The sequence below is a fragment of the Marmota monax genome, unplaced genomic scaffold (genome assembly GCF_021218885.2).
Source record: "Marmota monax isolate L192 unplaced genomic scaffold, Marmota_monax_Labrador192_F-V1.1 WCK01_AAM20220418_F8-fsc00061, whole genome shotgun sequence".
NCBI lineage: Eukaryota > Metazoa > Chordata > Mammalia > Rodentia > Sciuridae > Marmota > Marmota monax.
The window spans coordinates 10,011,888-10,037,905 of NW_026695230.1; the positions used below are offsets into that span (position 1 = coordinate 10,011,888).

The window sequence follows — 26,018 nt, forward strand, 5'->3', positions numbered from 1 at the left end:
AGATTCTACCTAGGGGAAAAAAAAACTTACTCTGTGATTTTAAGATGTAATATAATGCTACAATAATCAAAACAGTTTGGAATAGGTGTAAGGATAATAAATTAATCATATAACAGAGAATCCAGAAATAGATCTATATACACACCTGTCATTTTCTGCAGTGATGCCAAGATGATGATAATGGTATTTTAATAGGGGAAAATGGTATTTTCAACAAATGATGCTAGAACAACTGGATATTCATATGAAGAAAATCAACTTTATTTTTTGCCTCACAGAATATACAACAAAAGAAATGAAAATGGATCATAGTTGTAAATATAAAATATAAACTGTAAAACTTCTAGAAGTAAACAGGAGAAAATGTTTATTATCTTGTAATTGACAAAGATTTCATAGTAAGGATCTAAAAACCACTAGTCATAAAGAAAAAAAATGATAATTGGCTAATATCTCAATAAAACTATGGATCCTCAAAAGACATTTAAAAATATGTAGGCATACGATAGACTAGTATGTATATATTTACAGTATGTATATGTATATGTACATATTTATAGTATGTATATCTGATAAAAATTGTCATACACAAAAATAATTCTTATATATATTATAATGTGATATAATATAAATACATGACATTAAATAGATATATAAGTGACTCTTGAAACTCACTGAAAAAAATCAAACAGTATAACAATTGGCAAAACTTTTTTGTCATTGCTTGACACATGCAATAAAAATGATCTTTTGTAGTATAAGGAATTTGTTTTAACACTTGTTCAGAGCTCTGGGTTAATTAATATGGAGGAACACAAAGTGGCATCAGAAACATTTCTTGACCATCAGGGAAATTAATATTTAGTTAGGTAAGATGGAGTGAACTTGAACCCCCAACCTAATCATATGGTGGTAAAAACTGATAAATAGTTGTGGTAGATGTAGGGTTATGAAATTAGGAGTTAAATGAGTTGATAAATTAGAATGATATAAAAGTATAGTCTCTAAGATAATATGTACTCATCAAGTGTTAGTTATTTTCCTTCTCTGAGGATGAGAATTTATATTTGAAGTGATGAATCAAAGCACAATTAAGGAATTGATGTTTAACATAGGACTTGTAAGATAGGATAATTTTTCATAAGTGTCAAGAAATGGGAAGACTTTTAGGTCAGGAGTATGACATGAGCAAAGGGAAGAAGTGAAAAATGACAAGTTATGCAGAGGAAGAGTGAGATATACATGGTGTACTCATGTTCACAGGGAATAGAATGAAAAGAGTTTCCTCTGTAGGAGGAGAAGCACTAGGGACATATTACAGAGGAACTTTAAAACCAAATTAGATAATGTAGGTTTCTTTTAAGTTGATCTTTTAGAGATTTCCAATACATAAATAAAACAGATAAAAGGGATATTTTATCAGTAACAGCTTATTTTATAATTTAATTTCATAACACTAAACATAGAATCATTTAACTAGAACAATGAAGCTGTTTTGATGAGCATAAAACTTTGAAATTGGGGACTGTTGATTTCAGATATAAGTTTGTTTTTTGCTATTATTTTAAATGAGCCTCAGCTTTTGCTTTATTTTTGCTGTATTTTCTTTTGGTGGCATCAACTTCAGAAAATACTAAGTCATATAGATAAATAATTGTAAACAACAATACTTTACAGTTTTCCTTGAAGTCTTTGCTTACCTTTCAATAAAGCAAGAGATTTGTTTTAAGGTTTATATATGATGTATTTTAATGTAGTAGGATGAATTAATGCTTTAGTAGTTTCCAGATGGTTAAAATTTAGAACATAATGCATTTTCACATGTGTACCATTTTTTGTTATGGTTTTTATATTGTTTAGATTTTTTTTTAACTTACAACTTGCAGAAACCTAACTCAAACTAATAGAAATATATTGGGTTACATCGCCAAAGAAAAACAGAAATAGCATTTAGCTGTAGTCATTTTTGGATATAAGTATGCTAACATGATGCAAAGATTTTTTTTTTTATTTTTCTACTCTTTTCTCTCCTTTCTCTACTTTTCTTTGTATTTTTGGCTTCATTCACTCTTAGTGCAGACAGAATCTACCTATGTACCAGTGGGATTGGCCATGACAATTCCAGATCTACATGATTATAGTCTCTAACCTGATCATGAGAGAGCTGTTCCAGCTAGTTCCAGCAGAAAATTTTGGGTCAAATTCCTCTATTTGTGGCTGAGAGGAGGACCTAAAGGCAAGCAACAGAGAGCTCAGATTGACAATTCCATCAAAACATAATGGCATATAGAAATAATTCCCAATGACAACAAAAACAAAATCAAAAACAAAACACAAAAGAATATAGAACACACGAAAAACATAAAAGTTATTAAATTATTATTTTCATTGTCTAATACAGTTTCTTAAAAGCAGTTAAAATTGTACTCAAAAAACTAAAAAATAAAATAAACACTTGTAGAACTCAAAGAGCAAAAGCATAAAATAGAATATAAAGCAGATGTCATGAAAAGTAATATTTTAGCAATATGGATAATCATGGTTTCTAATGAGACTTTTTTATTCCATTACAATTTTGGCACATTTGAAGATCACATTTCACTGTACAAGCTACAGTGAAAAAATAAGGCCTAGGGCTGCACCAGTACTTTTATAAATAAAAATAGAACCTATCTTAGAAGGAGTTACCTTTTGATTTCAACAGTATTTTAAAGGAAGATCTTTACTTAGTGGATGATATTCAGAAGAGGAAAGCTTTTTTTTTTGTTTTTTTTTAGAGCAATTTTTTTTTAAATTTTTTATTGTTGGCTGTTCAAAACATTACATAGTTCTTGATATATCATATTTCACACTTGATTCAAGTGGGTTATGAGCTCCCATTTTTACCCCATGTACAGATTGCAGAATCACATCAGTTACACATCCATTGATTTACATATTGCCATACTAGTGTCTGTTGTGTTCTGCTGCCTTTCCTATCCTCTACTATCCCCCCTCCCCTCCCCTCCCCTCCCCTCTTCTCTCTCTGCCCCCTCTACTGACATTCATTTGTCCCCCTTGTATTATTTTTCCCTTTCCCCTCACTTCCTCTTGTATGTACTTTTGTATAACTCTGAGGGTCTCCTTCCATTTCCATGCAATTTCCCTTCTCTCTCCCTTTCCCTCCCACCTCTCATCCCTGTTTAATGTTAATCTTCTTCTCATGCTCTTCGACCCTACTCTGTTCTTAGTTACTCTCCTTATATCAAAGAAGACATTTGGCATTTGTTTTTTAGGGATTGGCTAGCTTCACTTAGCATAATCTGCTCTAATGCCATCCATTTCCCTGTAAATTCTATGATTTTGTCATTTTTTAATGCAGAGTAATACTCCATTGTGTATAAATGCCACATTTTTTTTATCCATTCATCTATTGAAGGGCATCTAGGTTGGTTCCACAGTCTTGCTATTGTGAACTGTGCTGCTATGAACATCGATGTAGCAGTGTCCCTGTAGCATGCTCTTTTTAGGTCTTTAGGGAATAGACCGAGAAGGGGAATAGCTGGGTCCCAGCTTTCCAAGAAATCTCCATACTGCTTTCCAAATTGGCTGCACCAATTTGCAGTCCCACCAGCAATGTACAAGTGTACCCTTTTCCCCACATCCTCGCCAGCACTTGTTGTTGTTTGACTTCATAATGGCTGCCAATCTAACTGGAGTGAGATGGTATCTTAGGGTGGTTTTGATTTGCATTTCTCTGACAGCTAGAGATGGTGAGCATTTTTTCATGTACTTGTTGATTGATTGTATGTCCTCCTCTGAGAAGTGTCTGTTCAGGTCCTTGGCCCATTTGTTGATTGGGTTGTTTGTTTTCTTATTGTCTAATTTTTTGAGTTCTTTGTATACTCTGGATATTAGGGCTCTATCTGAAGTGTGAGGAGTAAAGATTTGTTCCCAGGATGTAGGCTCTCTATTTACCTCTCTGATTGTTTCTTTTGCTGAGAAAAAACTTTTTAGTTTGAGTAAGTCCCATTTGTTGATTCTAGTTATTAACTTTTGTGCTATGGGTGTCCTATTGAGGAATTTGGAGCCCGACCCCACAGTATGTAGATCGTAGCCAACTTTTTCTTCTATCAGACGGCGTGTCTCTGATTTGATATCAAGCAACTTGATCCATTTTGAATTCACTTTTGTGCATGGCGAGAGAAAGGGATTCAGTTTCATTTTGTTGCATATGGATTTCCAGTTTTCCCAGCACCATTTGTTGAAGATGCTATCCTTCCTCCATTGCATGCTTTTAGCCCCTTTATCAAATATAAGGTAGTTGTAGTTTTGTGGATTGGTTTCTGTGTCCTCTATTCTGTACCATTGGTCCACCCGCCTGTTTTGGTACCAGTACCATGCTGTTTTTGTTACTATTGCTCTGTAGTATAGTTTGAAGTCTGGTATCGCTATACTGCCTGATTCACACTTCCTGCTTAGCATTGTTTTTGCTATTCTGGGTCTTTTATTTTTCCATATGAATTTCATGATTGCTTTCTCTATTTCTACAAGAAATGCCGTTGGGATTTTGATTGGCATTGCATTAAACCTATAGAGAACTTTTGGTAATATCGCCATTTTGATGATGTTAGTTCTGCCTATCCATGAACAGGGTATATTTTTCCATCTTCTAAGATCTTCTTCTATTTCTCTCTTTAGGGTTCTGTAGTTTTCATTGTATAAGTCTTTCACCTCTTTTGTTAGGTTGATTCCCAAGTATTTTATTTTTTTTTGAAGATATTGTGAATGGAGTAGTAGTCCTCATTTCCATTTCAGAGGATTTGTCGCTGATATACAGGAATGCCTTTGATTTATGCGTGTTGATTTTATATCCTGCCACTTTGCTGAATTCATTTATTAGCTCTAATAGTTTCTTTGTAGACCCTTTTGGGTCTGCTAGGTATAGAATCATGTCATCCGCAAATAGTGATAATTTAAGTTCTTCTTTTCCTATTTTTATGCCTTTAATTTCTTTCGTCTGTCTAATTGCTCTGGCCAGTGTTTCGAGAACTATGTTGAACAGAAGTGGTGAGAGAGGGCATCCCTGTCTTGTTCCAGATTTTAGAGGGAATGCCTTCAATTTTTCTCCATTCAGAATGATGCTAGCCTGACGCTTAGCATAGATTGCTTTTACAATATTGAGGTATGTTCCTGTTATCCCTAGATTTTCTAGAGTTTTGAACATAAAGGGATGCTGTACTTTGTCGAATGCTTTTTCCGCATCTATCGAGATGATCATATGGTTCTTATTTTTAAGTCTATTGATGTGGTGAATAACATTTATTGATTTCCGTATATTGAACCAGCCTTGCATCCCAGGGATGAATCCTACTTGATCATGGTGCACAATTTTTTTGATAAGTTTTTGTATCCGAGTGGCCAGAATTTTATTGAGGATTTTTGCATCTAGGTTCATTAGAGATATTGGTCTGTAGTTTTCTTTCTTTGAAGTGTCTTTGTCTGGTTTAGGTATCAGGGTGATGTTGGCCTCGTAGAATGAATTTGGAAGTTCTCCCTCTTTTTCTATTTCCTGAAGTAGCTTGAAAAGTATTGGTATTAATTCCTCTTTAAAGGTTTTGTAAAACTCTGCTGTATACCCATCCGGTCCTGGGCTTTTCTTAGTTGGTAGTCTTTTGATGGTTTCTTCTATTTCCTCAGTTGATATTGGTCTGTTTAGGTTGTCTATATCCTCCTGACTCAATCTGGGCAGATCATATGACTTAAGAAATTTATCGATGCCTTCACTATCTTCTAATTTATTGGAGTATAAGGATTCAAAATAATTTTTGATTATCTTCTGTATATCTGAAGTGTCTGTTGTGATATTGCCTTTTTCATCCCGTATGCTAGTAATTTGAGTTCTCTCTCTTCTTCTCTTCGCTAGCATGGCTAAGGGTCTGTCGATTTTGTTTATTTTTTCAAAGAACCAACTTTTAGTTTTGTCAATTTTTTCAATTGTTTCTTTTGTTTCGATTTCATGAATTTCAGCTCTGATTTTCATTATTTCTTGCCTTCTACTTCTTTTGCTGTTGTTTTGCTCTTCTTTTTCTAGGATTTTGAGATGAAGTATGAGATCATTTATTTGTTGTTTTTTTCTTTTTTTAAGGAATGAACTCCAAGCAATGAATTTTCCTCTTAGAACTGCTTTCAATGTGTCCCATAGATTCCAATATGTTGTGTCTGTGTTTTCATTAATCTCTAAGAATTTTTTAATTTCCTCCTTGATGTCTTCTATAACCCATTGATCATTCAGTAACCTATTGTTCATTCTCCAAGTGATGTATTCTTTTTCCTTCCTTCTTTTATCATTGATTTTCAGTTTCATTCCATTATGATCAGATAAGATGCATGGTATTATCTCTACTCCTTTATATTGTCTAAGAGTTTCCCTGTGACATAATATATGATATATTTTTGAGAAGGATCCATGTGCTGCTGAGAAAAAAGTGTTACTGCTTGATGTTGGGTGGTATATTCTATATATGTCAATTAAGTCTAGGTAATTAATTGTGTTATTGAGTTCTATAGTTTCCTTATTCAACTTTTGTTTGGAAGATCTGTCCAGTGGTGAGAGAGGTGTGTTGAAGTCTCCCATGATTATTGTATGGTGGTCTATTAGACTCTTGAACTTGAGAAGAGTTTGTTTGATGAACATAGCTGCACCATTGTTTGGGGCATATATATTTATGATTGTTATGTCTTGTTGGTGTATGGTTCCCTTAAGCAGTATGTAGTGTCCCTCTTTATCCCTTTTGATTAACTTGGGCTTGAAATCTACTTTATTTGATATGAGTATGGACACTCCTGCTTGTTTCCGAAGTCCATATGAGTGATATGATTTTTCCCAACCTTTCACCTTCAGCCTATGTATGTCTTTTCCTATCAAATGCGTCTGCTGTAGGCAGCATATTGTTGGGTCTTGTTTTGTGATCCATTCTCCTAGCCTGTGTCTCTTGATTGGTGAGTTTAAGCCACTAACATTTAGGGTTATTATTGAGATATGGGTTGTTCTTCCAGCCATATTTGTTTATTTCTGTTACTAAACGTGGTTTGTTTTTCTCTTTGATTATTTTTTCCCCCTTTACTGTCCGACCTCCCACTGTTGGTTTTCATTGTTATTTTCCATTTCCTCTTCCTGTAATGTTTTGCCAAGGATGTTTTGAAGAGATGGTTTTCTAGCTGCAAATTCTTTTAACTTTTGTTTATCGTGGAAGGTTTTAATTTCATCTTCCATCCTGAAGCTTAATTTCACTGGAAACACAATTCTTGGTTGGAACCCATTTTCTTTCAGTGTTTGAAATATGTTATTCCAGGATCTTCTAGCTTTCAGAGTCTGTGTTGAAAGATCAGCTGTTATCCTGATTGGCTTACCCCTAAATGTGATCTGCTTCCTTTCTCTTGTAGCTTTTAAAATTCTCTCCTTATTCTGTATGTTGGGCATCTTCATTATAATGTGTCTAGGTGTGGGTCTCTTATGATTTTGCACATTCGGCGTCCTGTAGGCTTCTAGGATTTGGGATTCTGTCTCATTCTTCAAGTCTGGGAAGTTTTCTCGTATTATTTCATTGAATAGATTGCTCATTCCTTTGGTTTGAAACTCTGTCCCTTCCTGTATCCCAATGACTCTTAAATTTGGTCTCTTGATGTTATCCCATATTTCTTGGATGTTCTGCTCATGGTTTCTTAACAGTCTTGCTGAGCTGTCTATGTTCTTTTCAAGTTGAAATACTTTATCTTCATTGTCTGATGTTCTATCTTCTAAGTGTTCTACTCTGCTGGTAGTATTCTCAATTGAGTTTTTAAATTGGTTTTTTGCTTCCTGCATTTCTAGGATTTCTGTTTGTTTGTTTTTTATAACCTCTATCTCCCTGTATAGTTGATCTTTTGCTTCTTGGATTTGTTTATCTAATTCATTATTGAAGTGATATTTCATTGTCTGATTTTGCTGTCTGATGTCTTCCTTGAGACTCCAGATCATCTGAAGCATGTATATCCTGAATTCTTTATCTGACATTCCATCTGCTGCAGCTATTACCTCTTCTAACGTTGAGTTGACCTGCATTGCTTGTGGTCCTTTCTTTCCTTGTCTCTTCATACTGTTCGCGTTCCTCTCTACTTGGTGAAACTGTTGTGCTATTGAATTTTCCCCCTATATATTTATATTGGTCTTATATAGTTGCAAAGTCTCCCTCGCAAGCGCGGGCGGCGGCTCTGCCCCTCCTCCAATTGGGGCAATGTGCCTACCGCGCCGGCAGCCCGCTGGGCCTGCTCTGCCGTTCGGTAGCAGGTCCGCCTACCTTGCAGGCACGGGCGGCGGCTCTGTCCCTCTGCGGGCCGATAGGCTTGTTCTGTCGGTGGCCGCAGTTCTGCCTACTTTGCAGGCGCAGGCAGTGGCACTGCCCCTCTGCAGGCCTCTGGGGCTGTTCTGCCTGTGGGTCGCAGGTCCGCCTACCTTGCAGGCGCGGGGGGGGGGGGCGGCTCTATCCTTCCCCAGGCCACTGGGCCTGTTCTGTCTGTTGGTTGCAGGTCTGGCCTGTTCTGATGGTGGTCACAGTTCCGTCTATCTTGCAGGCGCGGGGGGAAGGGGCGGCTCTGCCTCTCAGCAGGCCGCTGCTCCTCTTCTGCCGGTGGGTCGCAGGCCCGCCTACCTTGCAGGAGTGATTGGAAGCTCTGCCCCTGCGCGGGCCACTGGGCCTTTTCTGTCAGTGGTCACAGTTCCGCCTACCTGGCAGGCGCAGGGGGTGGGGGGCAAGAGGAAAGCTTTTTAATTCAGACAAGTTTAAGTATTACAGGAAAAGAAAGATGGAAGAATGGGAAAACCAAGAAAATTAAACATATACAGGAATGATCGCTCTTGAATTCTACCGACTTCATTGCAATGCCTTGAATTTTTAGCACCCCTCTCCAAAGAGAGTGCTTTACTCCATGTCTGAAGCAATTAATAAGTATATACAAAATAATTCACTTTCTACTATTGGATGCTACATTGTAGAGCCTATAAAACTGTTGTTAAATAATATTTAAATAGTCATTTCAATAAAGCAAGAACTAATCTACAGTCAAGGCTTTGTCACCAACTCTTTTTTTACCTTGGTGGTTTTCTTAATTTGACTGTTTCCTCATCTCTGAAATTACAGTGTCTGCCTTAATAGTTGGCCTCTTCAAGCTTCAGCAGTAGGCCATTTCCCTTTTTTCTGTTATACCCATTGGTAGCAGCTGTGCTTTTATGGACATGTGAGAGGAAGTTGGTTTTGAATGATCCTTCTGTGAATGTTTTAGGTGCTAGGCAGCCTTGGAAAGCAGATGAAAGACATATCTCATACATGCTCATATAGCACAATGTGACTTCCACAAATGTATGTTGGGTACCATTTTCAGAAATACCTGTAAAAATAGTTTGGTAGATAAAAAAGAATATTGAGAGGGAATATTGGGCATAATATGATAATGTATGCATGCGCATTTCTGGCAGGTTTCAAATGTGGGGCTTTTTCTTCCTTCTGAACATGCCAGACAGAATCTAACAGTTCTAATGACATCTCCAATACCACTCATTGCCTTCTTTATTACTCTCTCTCTCTGTCTCTCTGTCTCTGTCTGTCTGTCTCTTTCTCTCTCTCTCTGTCTCTCTCTCACACACACACACACACTCTCTCTCTCTCAAAGTACATTGTTTAGTAAAGTGATTGTAGAATTAACATTTTTCCTAAAAGAAAAATATATGGTTTAATGACCAAATCATTTTAAAGCAACATAACAGAATTTTACAGGAACTAAATCTATTTCTTCACACCGATCATGCATGTTTTACTCGAGCATTGAGTCATTAGCATGTTTATAATGGTTCTAATTTAGCACAACATTTTCTGAATTTTATCCTTGAGTCATTTACAAATTGTTCATATTGAGTAAACAAAGGAAACAGATTGCATTTTATACTTAGTAATTTATCTGAAAGAAGAGGGGAGGGTTAATTGTTTTAAAGTTTTGGTCTGTTTGGGGAAGTGAGCCTGCTTTTTCATTGCTAGGCATAAATGCCATTTCTCTTTTTTGGAGATGGGGGGGTGCTATGGAGGAGTAAAATGAAAAATTAGGACTAGGACAAGATTGGCCACTCCCAGAGGGGAGTGTGGAGCAAAAGGGGAGCTGGCACGAGATTATCCAAAACAGTTGGTGCATTCCTTAATGATCAAGTGCTTGAGAAGTCCAGTTCTTCCTGGCAGAGCATCTGTGTTGATGTTTATATCTTTGCCCTGCTGTATGGGAAAGGCATGCTTTCTCTTGCTGCTTAGCTAAAAATAGAATGGAATATAGCATTGTATGAGATATTTTAAGATAGCAAAAACATTTAAGAGGTTAAAGGTTTGGCTTTTGGATCAAAAAAGATCACTGATATAACTTGTAGTGTTCTTTGCAGACTGAATTTTATCTGGAGTTTGTTAGTGATTTGGATGCTTGGTTAGGGAGTTATTCTAGGTTTATTTGGTGCAGTTTGAAAAACCTACTTTGCTGTCTTTCTGTAAGCTCCCAGCATGAAGAGCGGGCCTGAAAACAGCCTCTATTTATATCCCCTTGTTCTTATTTGGAAAATCAGTTGTTTCATTGTGGAGAGAGAGAGAGGGAGAAAGAGAGAGAAGAGGAGAGGATAGAAAAAGGGGTGGGGGAGAGAGAGAACATGCACAAGCAGTCGTCAGGGAGTGTGCTTTGTACGTTATAGTGACTTCAAAATAAAACTGGCACATTTTAGTGTCTAATTATTTTTAGTGAGCTTGAGCTTGGAGGGTTTTAATTAAAATTTAAGAGTGCTCTTCAAGCTCTCCAAGCTCCAATTTTATCCCACTGTATTGTGGAGCATTTACCACTGTGAAAAAATGTACAGTAACTGGCATGTGCATCTCTATGTTTCCTAATGAAAAACGTGGGATGGATGATCAGCCGGGATATAAATATATACTGTCAGATTTAGTTGTAAACCAAAGTCACAGTATTTTTGATAAGTTATGATTGTCTTGGTTACATAAGAAATTTGTTGCACTTGAAATTTATGATTCCTATGAAAAATAAAAGGAATTCCTTTACTTTTTTCTTAAGAGTTAATAAAGTAAAAGGTAATTTGCACACAGGGGAGCCATCATTGTTTTTCTTCATGGAAATATTTGAAAGATATTTTCTTTTTTTGATTTGTTCTTTTTTATTTATTCTAATTCATTATACATATGACAGCAGAATGCATTTCAATTCATATTACACATATGGTGCACAAATTTTTTCATGTCTCTGGTTGTTCACAAAGTAGAGTTGAAAGATAATTTCTAAAAAGTTTGCTGTGGACTAAAATGTTAAAAGATATTTGCATTTCTGACTGTGAATATCACATGGAGGTAAAATGAAAATAAATATTTACAGGTAAATTGTTTTAAAGTACAATAAAAAGTTTTCCCACTATTCTTTCTCCCTCTTCCTCCTCTTGTTTTAATTTTAATTATGATTTGCTTACTCTCTTTGTCTTATAGGCAAAAACTTTATCTTGTGCAGAATAGGAGCTAATACTGCATGACACTTTGTTTAGGAGCAATTTGAAATTATTCCTAAAATATCATCATGCAGATTATAAAATGAATATCTCACATACTCTCACTTTGCATTTATCTTGTACCATTAAATTAATTATTAGCAGGCAAAAAATTAGTTTTTTAAAAAGTTTTTTAAATTTATTTTTTAAAAATAAATGACAGCAGAATGCATTACAATTCTTGTTACACATATAGAGCACAATTTTTCATATCTCTGGTTGTATATAAAGTATGTTCACAGCAATTCGTGTCTTCATACATGTACTTTGGATAATGATGTCCATCACATTCCACCATCCTTGCTGGCAAAAACATTATTAAAGCAATGAAACGAATTCTTGACTTACCTGTCCTGAAACTTAAGTACTTAACAAGTAGAAATATTTTATTGGAATTCATAATGTGAAAGGTTTGTTTGTTTTGTACTAGGGATTGACACAGGGGCACTTCACCATTAACCTACATCCTCAGCCCTTTTTATTTTTTTTTTATTTTGAGACAGGGTCTCACTAAATTGCTAAGTGTCTCACTAACATTCTTAGGCTGACCTTGAACTTGCAATCTTCCTACTCAGCATTTGCAGTTCTTGGAGTTACATGTGTGCACAACTGCTTCCTGGTATGCAGGATATTTTTTTAGAAATTAGTTATGAATTGTATCTTTCCTTTTTAACTTACAAAAAGTTTCTTATAAAAGAAAAGCTTAAATTTTCAAAGAAAAATAAAAATCTCAAGAAACTATGCAATTAAACTAATTTATAGGGCTGGGGCTATAGCTCAGTGGTAGAGTGCTTGCCTAGTATGTGTGAGGCACTGGGTTCTATCCTCAGCACCACATAAAAACAAAACAAATAAAATAAAGGCATTCTGTCCATCTACAACTACAAAAAATATAAAAAATTTATAAATACCAAAAATTCAGTTTTTTGCTTAAAATATAGAAATAGTCCAGTTTTATATTTTTGAAAGTCCTGTTTTAATCCCTATCACTTATTAAAATGGAATAGATAATTTGTTCATGAAAACAAATTTTTTCAAAGTACAAGCAATGAATTTTGACATTTGATACAATGTCTCATTAGTATGGAAGCATGAGTTACATTCAAATACATGTATATTATAGTGAATTTTATGCTATAGTTTGTGATTTTTTTATCTCAATTTTCAAAGTCACTAAACTTTGAATAGTCAAATTAATATAATAAAATTCACTGTATATTTTTTTCATTATTTGAGGACTCTGGCACCAGCATAGCTGTGTTAATTGTTTTCAAGTTAGTCAAATAAAACATATTTATGCTTGTAACATAATCCATGAGTATCTGAGGGATGTTCACTCCTTTTTTTTTTTTTTCATTTGGAATCATATATTACTACTGTGTTAAAGACACTCTGCTTGGTCTAACTCTTTCCATATATATAATGCAAATTGGTCTTTACTTATTTCTACCTCTTTGGGTTTTGTAATAGGACAAAGTCTGATCTGATCTTTAAAGCCAGTGTCCTATTGATATAGTTGAGGGATATGGCAGAAGGGGGATGAATCCTTACTTTTAATTTGTGACTTTTCTTGGGTATGAGTGTAAATTGATACATTCCTTTATAGAGTGGGAAATTTGAAAATACAACTTTACATTTGTAACTTTGTACCTATTACATGTTTCTTCATTTCAAACCAGAAACATTCACTGGGGGCAGAAGTGTCCTCTTTCTCTACTGTACTTGGTAACAACCTGCTGCTTTTGGCCTGTTTTCCTTCATCTTTCCTTCTTTACTTTATAGCACAGAGAGTGCTTAGCACCAGTTAAGGTATGTGCTCGGCTGGCGGTCAGATAATTAGGGGAGAAAGCTGGGTTTTTCAAAAGATTTTGTAATAAAAGTTTTGAGCTTTCCTGAAATCTCCTAGAATTAAGATTAAATGTTGATAGTGTTGTATATAGTGACTTTTATTGTTCTGTAGATAAAGGTAATCGGTAGTTGTTATTAAATATTCTCATAAGTATAAATGAAAATGTAGACATGCAAAGACTGCTTTAATTTTCCCCTTGGTTTCTTCTACTCAAGTAGAAACTCACGTAGCTAGATTAACTCAGCATTACAGTAAGGATTAATTTCCTAATAGAGTGTAATATACTTTGAAGTTATTAGCCATTTTATTCATGAGTAGCTTTTATGAAAAGTTGTATCCACATGGTTTGATTTATTTTTGAAGCATGTGTTCCTGTTGTTCATATACTTCTATTTTTTTCCCATGAAGTTTCAGCATTCTTTTCTTGGAGCTCTGAAATATTTCAAATCTATTTATAGAAAGAAGAGACATATTTTAGCCTGTTTTATATCTTGTATGTATCTAATCCTAGCATATGGACTTGCTCTGTCCTTGTGATCAGTACTAGTAAATTGGGCTTTATTCTGACTGTTATCATAAATGCTCTCAACTCAATTTTTAACCAATTTATACTTTGGCATTTGTATCAGTAAAATCAATTTAGTGCAATGATATAATATGTATGAAAGGGTAAAAAATAGAAACAAAACTAGGTAGGATAAGAAATTTAAGACTTTTTGTTGATTATTCTTATCCATAATCCAACGTTATATCAGTTTTTCTCAGAAATTCAAACCTAATTTGAGAAAAAATTGTCTCAGAAAGGTATGATTAGAATTTTTCTTAACTCTTAAACTCAATTTTATTTTTTTATGTTTTTTAGCATAAAAATCGTTTAGGTATAGAAAAACTAGATACCTCGTTTCTAAAAGTGAAATAAAAATAGGAGACAATTTAGGCAATTAAATACTACCTGAATATATACATATGCATGTAGGCCCAATTGGCAGGTTGCTCAGAATCCAATTTTGAAGCACAAAGGTAGATCACTTGTTAAAAACCTAAGAAAATAATAGGAAAAAATGGAAGAAAGAAAGAAGGAAGGCAAAAAGAAAGGAAGGAGGGAAGAAGTAAAGGAAGGAGCAGGGAGTCTTAATTTTATAGAATCAAGCTGAGTTCTATTTAGACAAAACTTCAACTTCTGTGATAGCCTGCTAGTATGGTCGGTCTTCATCGGTCATTTTACCACACACTGATCTGGATTCCATTCATTCCTTGATTGATTGATCATGTCACAACCAAAGTTAATTGTTTTTCACCAATACTTTCTAACCATGCAATGGTCTTCTCATTCTTAAGCCTTTTTCTAAAGCTTATCTAGTTTCTAAAGCCCTTTAGAGCCATCTTGACCTAACTGTCATTTTGAAAAAATTAAGGAGGATTTAGAAGCTGGAGAAAAATTTAAAGGGAAAATGCTAAAGAGATAGGTGCTGATATGGGAGAGAAAAGGCATTTGATATTGGAAGTAACCATTTTAAATATAATTTTAAGAGAAATTTATCAGAATTTGACACTGGAATGTTAAAGTTTAATGGGAGTGTGCTTTGTACTAAGGATCCAGTATTTAAATCTACATTCCCTTTTGGAAACATGACCTATTTGTTAAGATTTAAGGCTTAAAAAGCACAAGCAAATAGTTATAAGAAGTAGCCCCATTTGCAAATCCATCTGAATAGAAAGAAAAAAACTCAGACAAATTCGGTAATTTTTAGGATATGGTAAAATTTTATTTCTGTAGCCTTTATGAATCTTTGCAAAAACAAATGTAATTATTCCTTGTAGTCTAGAATGTTATTTAGAAAGGCATTGGGGCAAATAACATTTAAATATATACTTTTAAAAATAAAAATATGCATCACTTTTTGTATAAAAGTTTTAGCAGTTTTCATTACTAGTGAACAGAGAACATCTTGACTTTATTTTTTCCTCTTTCTGCTCCAAATGAGTATTTTACAAAAGTTGGATTTCTTCTTTCAGGATTAAGTAGTTACTGGCCTCTTCCCCCTTTAAAATCTGTCATTGTTCCTTATACAGCACATAAATTTTGCTTGGACTTAAAATATCACCTGGATCAAAAGGTATATAATCTCAACTAAACCCATATAAAAGAGCCCTCTTTAAGGTGCAGTCTAAAAATTATGAATGTTGATTAAATATTAATAGAATTATGATAATAAGAAAAGATTATTGAGCATTATCCTCTTTTCTCCTGGGTAGTAGTGTAACTCTTCTTCTGGAAAAAATAAATTCAGTTGTGGTATTTTATAATAGAGTAAAACAACAGCAGCAAAAATAGCTTTGTACACTTTTAAATGAGAGAATTTATCCTAAGCTGCCTTTCTGAATTTGTAATATACATATGTTTTTAATTATATGTATACAAATAATTAATAATTTGTATTTTAACAGATTCTTCCTGCATGGAAAAACTACTTTCAAAGGATTGGAAGGAAAAAATGGAAAGACTAAACACCAGTGAACTTCTTGGAGAAATTAAAGGTACAATGTAAAAGATATCAAATATATCAATGCATAGATGTTATTTTATATAACAATATATTTGTTGTTCTATACTAGAACATTAAACTCTTACTTTTACTACATGATAAATATATAATGTGTCCCTTAAATTTTATTCTTTATAAGGTTTATGAATGAAATTTATGCCTACCTTTGGCATAAGTCCATGAACATAGAATTTATAGAATATATTGCCTCATGAATTTGTGTAACAAAAATATGAGAAAGAAAAAAGTTATATCAAAAAGTGAAGAGCTATTTAAGGTAAAGATATTCTTAGTAATGATTCTTAAAATCATATTGGCGTAATTTATGAAGCCAATTATTAATTTGAATTTCTTCTGATAAAAGAGTTTACCTGTAACACCTTTAAAAACATTTATACAATACACTGTACATTTATAGAATATATACTTATACAGTGTACAGAATACAGAATATACAGTGAATTCTGGGGCCTGTTTACAGGCCTATTAACATCCTGGCTCTGTGACTTACTAAATGAGTGTTTTTTGGTAGACCACCAAATTTTTCTACATTTCGTATTCCTTATCTTTAAAATTAAGATAATAATGTACCTATTTCACAGGCTCATCAAGAGAGAAATACATATAATGCTCTTAGAACTATGATACTTGTCACTTAAGAAAGTACTCATGAATGTAAGTTGTGGTGGTTCTTATTTTAATATGCCCACAGGGTCATAGGTTGATTAATCTCAAACAGTTTCATAAGATTTAGCATTTCATGATCTCAGATGCAGATGAGAATAAACATCTTTATTTTTAATACATGTGATTGGTGTCATTATTTTATTATTATTATATATGTGATTGATATTATTTTTAAACTCTCTCTTGTTGATTTATTTATGAAGATGAAGTACTGTATCCCTAGTGTGGTGTATCATGAAAGGAATACATCATTCATTAATTCTATCAGTCTTTCCTTACACAGAGATAGTCATCACTCTGATTCATACTAACAATTTGGGAACATCTTTACATTAATTTTATTAATTTAACATTCAACTGTAGGTGAATATTCCTGTTGGTTGTGGATAGTTTCTCAATAAGTATTTAATAAATACGTTCTTTTAGATTTACTGTAAAACCATTGCCTAGTATTAAGGCATGGTATATTCAACTCAAACATAAAGACAAGAAAGTCATCTTTTCCCCAATGAATAATTAATAACTCATTCCTTTAACTAATAGTGTCAAAATCAAGTAGAAATTGAATATTATTTTGAATTTCACTGCTTCTGTTTTGTACTCATAAAGGCCATTTGCTATTTTGGAAAAAAAAAAAAGAAACTCAACTTATAACTGACGGGTAGAAAGAAAGTCATTAGTGACATATTCTCTATCCAGCTGCAATATCATGGTGTGTGCTACTTTGCACGTCATTCTGTGTTTTCTTCCCTTTCCAAAGCCATTGGTTTTATAACAGTTAGAACAGAAATGGTTTATGCAAAGGCAAGCTTTTGCCAGCATGAATGGTGGGTGTCTTGCTTTCTCTTGGTAATGTAGAAGCTAACACTAAGTTTTTATACTTCAAGGTATCTTTTTCTTCCTGTATTTCATCTTTCTTTATATTTAAATCTAATTATGAATTAAATATCCCAAAACTGTACATGTTTTAGATGCACAAAATTTATAAATCTCAGAAGTGAGATTCTTGAAAAATTAGGCTTTTCAAACTGAATTTATGTGATACGTGAACTTTCAGTTGTATGCTATTCTGAGTTTTGTGGGCATAAAAGAATGCTGAATTTCCTATTTTGACTTATTTACATTTTGCCTCTTCTTACATTTTAATATTTTGTCATCATGTACATTATACAGAAAAGATAACTATAATATGTTAATTTAAAAATGACGCATCCTCGTATAGTTTCATTTAACCACTGCTAAAACTCAGCATACTTTTTTCTAGGTAAGACCAAGTTGATTATTAGTCAACTAAAATTGTTATCATTATTCTGAAAATTTAAAGTAATCTAAATGATGTATTTGGGGAATATGTACTACTGTGGATTAACAGTATTTAATATAACTCAAACTATGTATTTTAATAAGTCTTATTTCCCTTGATTACAAAATTCATGTGTATTTATTTGTAAGAAACAGAAAAACATGCAAAAGAAATAAAATTGTTCTTTAATTCTGCAAGTATTTTATCATTTATCCTTTCAATTTTAACTTACACACACACACTTATATATATTAATTTTTCCTATTAGCATCATCCTTATACTATTCTTTTATAATCTGTTTTCACCTTAATGATATATCATGAATTTCCTTGTGATTAAGTAATCTTCTAAAATATTTTTATTGGCAGAAAATGAGATTTTCATAATTTAACTGAGCCTTGTATTCAACACTGAGGTTTTTAAAAATTGTCAGTATAAAGCATGTCTTAAGCACAGATGACTTTTTAGGAAGATTTTTCAGCCTATTAGTGGTCATTTCATATATATATATTTCTTCTTTTGGGGTATCAGGAATTGAACTCAGGGGCACTTGACCACTGAGCCACATCCCCAGACCTTTTTTTTTGTATTTTATTTAGAGACAGGGTTTCACCGAGTTGCTTAGTGACTTGCTTTTTGCTGAAGCTGGCTTTGAACTCATGATCCTCCTGCGTCAGCTTCCCGAGCCGCTGGGAAAATATATTCTTAAAAGTGAAATTCCTGGGCCAAAGAATATGTTCTTTTTAAAAAGACCTTTGCCCATTATCCTATAGAAAAATATAGTGTTTTGTATTCTCACTGGTAGTATCTGCAAGTGTTTTTTCTTTTGCCCTTAATAGAAAAAAAAAATTCTTGCTAGTTTAATGGGGGCAGAGGCACATTGTTGTTGATTTAATATGAAGGTTTTTTTTTTTATTATTATTAGTGAGAATGAAGAGATTTACATAAATTTATTTGTTATTAAACATCTGTTTCTTCATGAACGGCCTATGTACGTTGATTGTCCATTTTTTTCTTTAAATGTCTTGTCTAGTTCTTATTGTATGAACTAGAAAATATATATAGCAAGAATATGTAGTAAGAATTCTTAATATATATTTTAATATTATTAAGCTTCATAGTGCATTTTTTATTTGCTTTATTTTATTATTTTGTTGTCAGTCTTTCCATTCATTTTAATTTAATTTTTTCTGTTGGGAATTTGTTTAGAAAGTTTTCTCCTGCCCTGAAATTAGATACTATTCTGCTCTATTTTCTTTCAACGAGTTGACTCTGTTTTAAAACATTTAACCCCTTAATTCCTCTTGAATATATTTGGATGTATAATGTCAACTAGAAGTAGAACTTAATTTTTTTCTTGATCAGTTAACCAAGGATCTCTCTTCTACTTATTAAATTCTTCCTATCATATCCTCTGAGTTGAAATAACATATTTCATTATACTCTGATCATGTATTTTGAACATATTTTTCAGAGTTTGGGTCTATTCTATTTATCTATCTAAATTTTTATTAGTACTATGTTATACTAATCATTGTAACTTTATAGTAACTTTCCTAATATCTTTCCTAATTTTTAAGGTATTTTCATATTCCTTCAAAATTTATCTTCAATTTATTTTATTAATTTGTTAATTAAAGTCCCAAAGTGATTTTTTTTTAAAAAATTACATTTCTATCAAATTTAAGGGGTGAATGGACACCTTATAATATTATTCATAATATTAAATGTTTCCATTAAAAATAATGTATTACATTCTTACATGTCCCTGAATAATGTTTTATTTTAAAAATACAGTACATTATCTTTAATGGTTTCCCTTTAATGTTTACTATTTTTGCTTGCCTTTATGAATGAGATTCTTTATTTCATTTTCTTTTTATTGCTTTATTTAATGATTCTACTGAAGAATTTTGCTTATTTATTTTACTGGTTTATTTTATAATTTCCCTCTTTATTGAACTTATTAGATATATTTCAACTGATATGTGTGTTTGTGCTCCTACTTCCCTTATTACATTGCATAGAATCTCAAGAATAATACTAAGTGATAGCAGATATTTTAGCATTGTTTTTAATTTATTGTATTCTTTTTAATATTTCACATTAATTATTCTGTTGATGATTGATTTAAGCTATTATTTTTTGTTAAAATATCATTATGTAGCAATCATAATACAATAATAATAAGTGCTGGAGAGGATGTAGGAACAAAAGGTACACTTATACATTGTTGATGGGACCACAAATTAGTACAACCAATTTGGAAAGAAATATGGAAATTCCTCAAAAAAATAGAACTAGAACTACCACCATGCCTTTTTCCCCTTTACTTTGCTTTAGCTCCCACATATGAGAGAAAACATTTGACCCTTGATTTTCTGAGTTTGGCTTACTTAGCACAATATTCTTCAGTTTCATCCACTTACTGGCAAATGACTTAATATTCATCCATAATTGAGAAACATTAAATCAATCACTTCTTTTTATAGATTTTACTTAAAAGTGCTTTTACATAAAATTCTTATGTCTACATGATAGGATTTGGATTACTGCTAAAATTTGGGAAACACCGAATCGGAATTTTCAATGAGTCTGTGACTAAGTCTTTTGTAATGTTTTTATTGTCTATATTTGAGGTGTTCAGCAAGGTCTTTTTATATACATATGTATATTGAAACAATTACTACAGTCAAGCAAATTACCATATCCATCATCTTTTTCTATGTGTGTGATAAGAATACCTAAAACCTCTCAGCAAATTTCCAGTGTACAATGCAATATTATTAACTGTAGTCCTCATGTTGCACATTAGACTTTTAGACTATTTTATCTCATGTAACTGCAACTTTATACCTTTTCACCTACTATTTTCCCCTTCTACCTCACCCCTGTTTGGTAATTACCATTCTTAATATTGTATAAGAGAAAAATCCCATCCCTATCCCCTACCATTTTTCCCCCCATAGGTATCCAGCTTTCTAGTAGCAGCAATAGTTAGAATGCTATAATTGGCACATATAAAACAGCAGCAATCTCAAAGTGGGCTTCAAATTAGTTTAACATTGTTTTAAGTATTGCATATAATTTTATTGTTAAGAATTTAAATGAACTATAACATAAAATGTTTAGACCTTTTCCTTGGTCTGAAGTATTATGTGCCAGTCAGGGAAGTTCTTGTGATCAAACTCGTAGGGCCTCATACATGTTAAGCATGTGCTCCCCAGTCCAGGGCCACTACATTTTTAAGGGATCTATCATCATCTTAGAATTTATTAAAATAACTAAAGTTGAAAAGAATCTTGAACATTTACTATGAACAGTAATTAAAAACATAGGGTGATTTGGCCTAATACATTTTATCTGGTTTGAAGTTTTGTTGGATATAAGAGGGTATTTTAGGGAGTTAAGGGAACAGGGAACTTGTTCTTAGTAAACAAAAGAACTTTAGAAGAACTTATTGCTACCTGGACATTGATAAAATCAGACTGCAGTAATAGAAATTACATAAAATATAGTAGTGAATGAATAAATGAATAGCTGGATGAAGGGATGAACTAATAAATAAAATCAATAGAAATCTGGCACTAGAAAATTTTAAAAGAGACATGGTAGAGGATGTACCTATTTTAGTGAAATGTTATTTTCATGACCTTCTAAGGTTTGTTCCAAGTTGATACTCAAGTTTATTATAAAATTAGAAAACTAATTTAAAAAATAATCTTGTCAACAAGTAATATGGCAATATATTTTGTAAGGTTCTTATTGTTTACAAAGTAAACAAAGTATAAAAAATCCTATAATTTTTTGATTCCTATAAAAAACCCAGTAAGGAAAATATTAATATATTAATTTAACAGATGAACAAAAAGAAACAGAGAATTAAGTACCTTATCTAGAGTCACTCAGAAAATTGTGGAGGTAGGGTTTGATCTTTATTTCTGAAGCCTCCGATTAGTAGAATAAGGAGTAGTTCTCAAATCCTTCAAAACCTTAGTGTTTTCAGCATGATCAAGGGGAAGATAGACACACAAACTAAAATAATTCCATGTTTACTCCTGTCTATATAAATGAGACAGTATGGCAAAGCAGAAGTGTATAAAGGTAACATAGCATCTGTCTGTATAGTATTTAGGGTTGGTCTATGCCTGAATGAGAGATGGGTAGAGAATCGTGGCAGAAAAATACAAGTACTGGTGGGGTCCACAGTTGATCTGCCTGTATTAGTTTGAGTTGTACCAAAGAAATTAAGATGCTAGGGGAGTTATGGTTATGAGACATTCTTAAATGTAATGGTGATGTATTAGACCACGTCTAGAGCTTTGAGGCTTATCCTCTATCACTATGGATGGTTTTAACCTTCTGTGGTTTATCTGAGAGATTCTTAGTCTCCTTGATTTGCATATAAGCCCCTCTTGGGCTGTGACTGGCATCCCCTCCTAGGTGTGAAGGCGCCTCCCTGGGCGGTATGCCAGGGAAACAGTAATGTTGGTTGTTTGAGTTAGCACAAACTGTGCTTGTGTTTGTCAAACACACAGATAATAAGAGAAAAAAAATATTATGTGATATGAACCAAATAAGGAAAATAGTGTATTCTTTCCTTAGTCGTTAATGATTAAATATATCAGTGTATACATTTAAGGATTAAGGTAGATGGGCATAAATGTATACTTTCCTACAGTTTAGAGAAATGACAGTCTTTTTCTGACAGAACTTTACTCCTCACACTTCAGACAGAGCCCTAATATCCAGAGTATACAAAGAACTCCAAAAATTAGACAATAAGAGAACAAACAACCCAATCAACAAATGGGCCAAGGACCTGAACAGACACTTCTCAGAGGAGGACATACAATCAATCAACAAGTACATGAAAAAATGCTCACCATCTCTAGCAGTCAGAGAAATGCAAATCAAAACCACCCTAAGATACCATCTCACTCCAGTAAGATTGGCAGCCATCATGAAGTCAAACAACAACAAGTGCTGGCGAGGATGTGGGGAAAAGGGTACACTTGTACATTGCTGGTGGGACTGCAAATTGGTGCAGCCAATTTGGAAAGCAGTATGGAGATTTCTTGGAAAGCTGGGAATGGAGCCACCATTTGACCCAGCTATTCCCCTTCTTGGTCTATTCCCTAAAGACCTAAAAAGAGCATGCTACAGGGACACTGCTACATCGATGTTCATAGCAGCTCAATTCACAATAGCAAGACTTTGGAACCAACCCAGATGCCCTTCAATAGACGAATGGATTAAAAAATTGTGGCATTTATACACAATGGAGTATTACTCTGCATTAAAAAATGACAAAATCATAGAATTCGCAGGGAAATGGATGGCACTAGAGCAGATTATGCTAAGTGAAGCTAGCCAATCCCTAAAAAGCAAATGCCAAATGTCTCCTTTGATATAAGGAGAGTAACTAAGAACAGAGTAGGGACAAAGAGCATGAGAAGAAGATTAACATTAAACAGAGATGAGAGGTGGGAGGGAAAGGGAGAGAAAAGGGAAATTGCATGGAAATGGAAGGAGACCCTCAGGGTTATACAAAAGAACATACAAGAGGGAATGAGGGGAAAGGGAAAAATAATACAAGGGGGAGAAATGAAGGTCAATAGGGGGGGTAGAGAGAGAAGAAGGGTGGGGAGGGGAGGGGAGGGAGGAGGGGGGATAGTAGAGGATAGGAAAGGCAGCAGAACACAACAGACACTAGTATGGCAATATGTAAATCAATGGATGTGTAATTGATGTGATTCTGCAATCTGTATATGGGCTAAAAATGGGAGTTCATAACTCACTTGAAGCAAAGTGTGAAAGATGATATATCAAGAACTATGTAATGTTTTGAACAACCAACAATAAAAAAAAAAAAAAAACAGACACTTTTAAATGTATTCTACAAATTATTCCCAATGTTTTCCAAAACCACCACTGAAACACAGTTATTATAGCTCAACTAATATGTCTGAGGGATTTGGTTCAAGAGCCTAAATAATATTATCATAGTTCACTGTTAAAGACTGGAAATATTACTTTGTTACTTTGTTAGGTTTGTTATTAAAGAAGAAATAAAATTAAAAACTGTATTACATCAAATAGTACAAGCATATCATGGTTTTGCTTGGTGTAAATACTGAATTAAGAATGTGAATTTATTACAACACTGCTTCTAAGTGCTACTGAGGGCCTGGTTTCATTTTTAGTTTTGATTACCAATATAAATCTTCAGAGGACAGCACAAATAACACAGAAGTCATGATTTTTTTCAGTGCATGAAGTATCTTTGAACGTCAAATACTGTAAGTTATTCTTGAAATAACTTAAGCAATGATGTTATCACCATAGAATCAGAATGGATCTAATAGCATTTCCATAGAATTAACATTCTTTATCATGGGTTACTATCTTAGATGTCAATTCTCTTTACTAGTTGTTTTTATACTAAGTACTTTGATCACTTATTCCATACACTGTTTTTTTTCTACAGAATACTCTGTTTAGGAATAGTAATTCACAGTAACTGCTGCCTTCTCTTGTAATCACAGAAGGACTAGAATGATCTTACAAGAGCTATGACTGTATCCTTAGCATACTCATTTATAAATGAGCTTTTCTTGAATTCTCACTTATAAATTTACAGTAGTTTTTTTCATTTGGGGGAACTTAAGAAAAAAACTGGAAAGCTTAGAGGTGAAAGGGGTTCAATAGTAACTGATGTTTAGATTTTATTTTATTTTAAATTTTTTAAATTGCCATTTTTAAGACAATGCTGTATTGCTCTGGACACTAGCTCATGAAAGAGACTGAGAGCACAAATGTTGTTTTCTTACTTTCCCACTTGTATCAAATAATGTAGTAGGGTGTTTATCACTATTTTCTGTACCTACCTGTGTAATTGTAGAACTTCAGAATAATATCCAGAATTATAGACTCTCAACAAATTAGACCTGGAAGCACTTTGTACCTTATGTAATCCAACTCCTTATTTTCCATGTGTTGACCCCAATATCCAGAAAAGTTAGTGCTCTAAATCATAGTAAATTCCTAAGAAAGAAACTTGATATTCCTCCCAAATAAGATGTTTACCCATTTACATAGCCTTTTGATTGTCTTATGATCAACAATGAGTAATAATTGTAGAATCATGGACTCCTTTGACTAACAACAAATGTACACAACAGCTAGTTTTATAAATAAATATATATGCATTATAACACAGGAACACCCATAGTTTTTTAATTATACTACTTTGCATGAATGTAGACATTTCAAAGCTCTCCTTTGTACTCTGTTATAAACATCTTTTACTTCTTTTGAAATCTGTGTGATATACATAAAGCAATTAAAACCTCCCCCTACTTGAGGTTGAAGACACAAGGTCTTCTTAATTAAAATTCAAATAAAAGCTACTGGCAAAAATTCCTACTATATGATTAAGGTCTAAAGTATTATGATACATTAGAATCATTGTTAACTGTTAGGATTAAAAGAAATCGATATGCTGGGGAAAAGATCAGTTGAATCTAATTAGTGAAACCAATGTTTACATAAAAGAAAATACTGAAGTTTAATAACAGGTTCTGGTTATAAATATAACACTGGCTCAAATGAGTTTTCATTGTTATTACATTGACCACATAATCATATTTTAAGTTCATTAAACAAGAATCTGAAATTTCTTCATGTAGTTAATTATTATAATTTAAAACATAAAACTTTAAAATCATATCTGATTTCTAAATTTTCAATTATAAAACTTACTGTATGTAAAAATATTATCAATTATAAAATATTCCTATTGATTCCTTTTCAAAAAGATGAATTTTAGCAATAACCATATCCTAGAGTGAGAAAGGGGCAAACTTGGCTAGAGGTAAAAAGATCCAGAGTATTCTGAAATGATTATGATTGCATTAAATACATATTAGTAATAAGTGCTGGCGAGGATGTGGGGAAAAGGGTACATTTGTACATTGCTGGTGGAACTGCAAACTGGTGCAGCCAATATGGAAAGCAGTATGGAGATTCCTAGGAAA

General features: G+C 33.2%; 1 protein-coding gene across 46 annotated transcripts in view; it reads left to right on the forward strand.

The window, feature by feature from the left end:
* Sox6 (SRY-box transcription factor 6) overlaps window positions 1–26,018 on the forward strand; it is a 612,624-nt gene that overhangs the window by 345,282 nt on the left and 241,324 nt on the right. For all 46 annotated transcript variants that reach the window (XM_058576980.1, XM_058576987.1, XM_058576994.1 and 43 more), the window contains one exon: window positions 15,891–15,980. In XM_058576980.1, coding sequence (XP_058432963.1) covers window positions 15,891–15,980 — 90 coding nt within the window. The remainder of the gene's footprint in view (window positions 1–15,890; window positions 15,981–26,018) is intronic.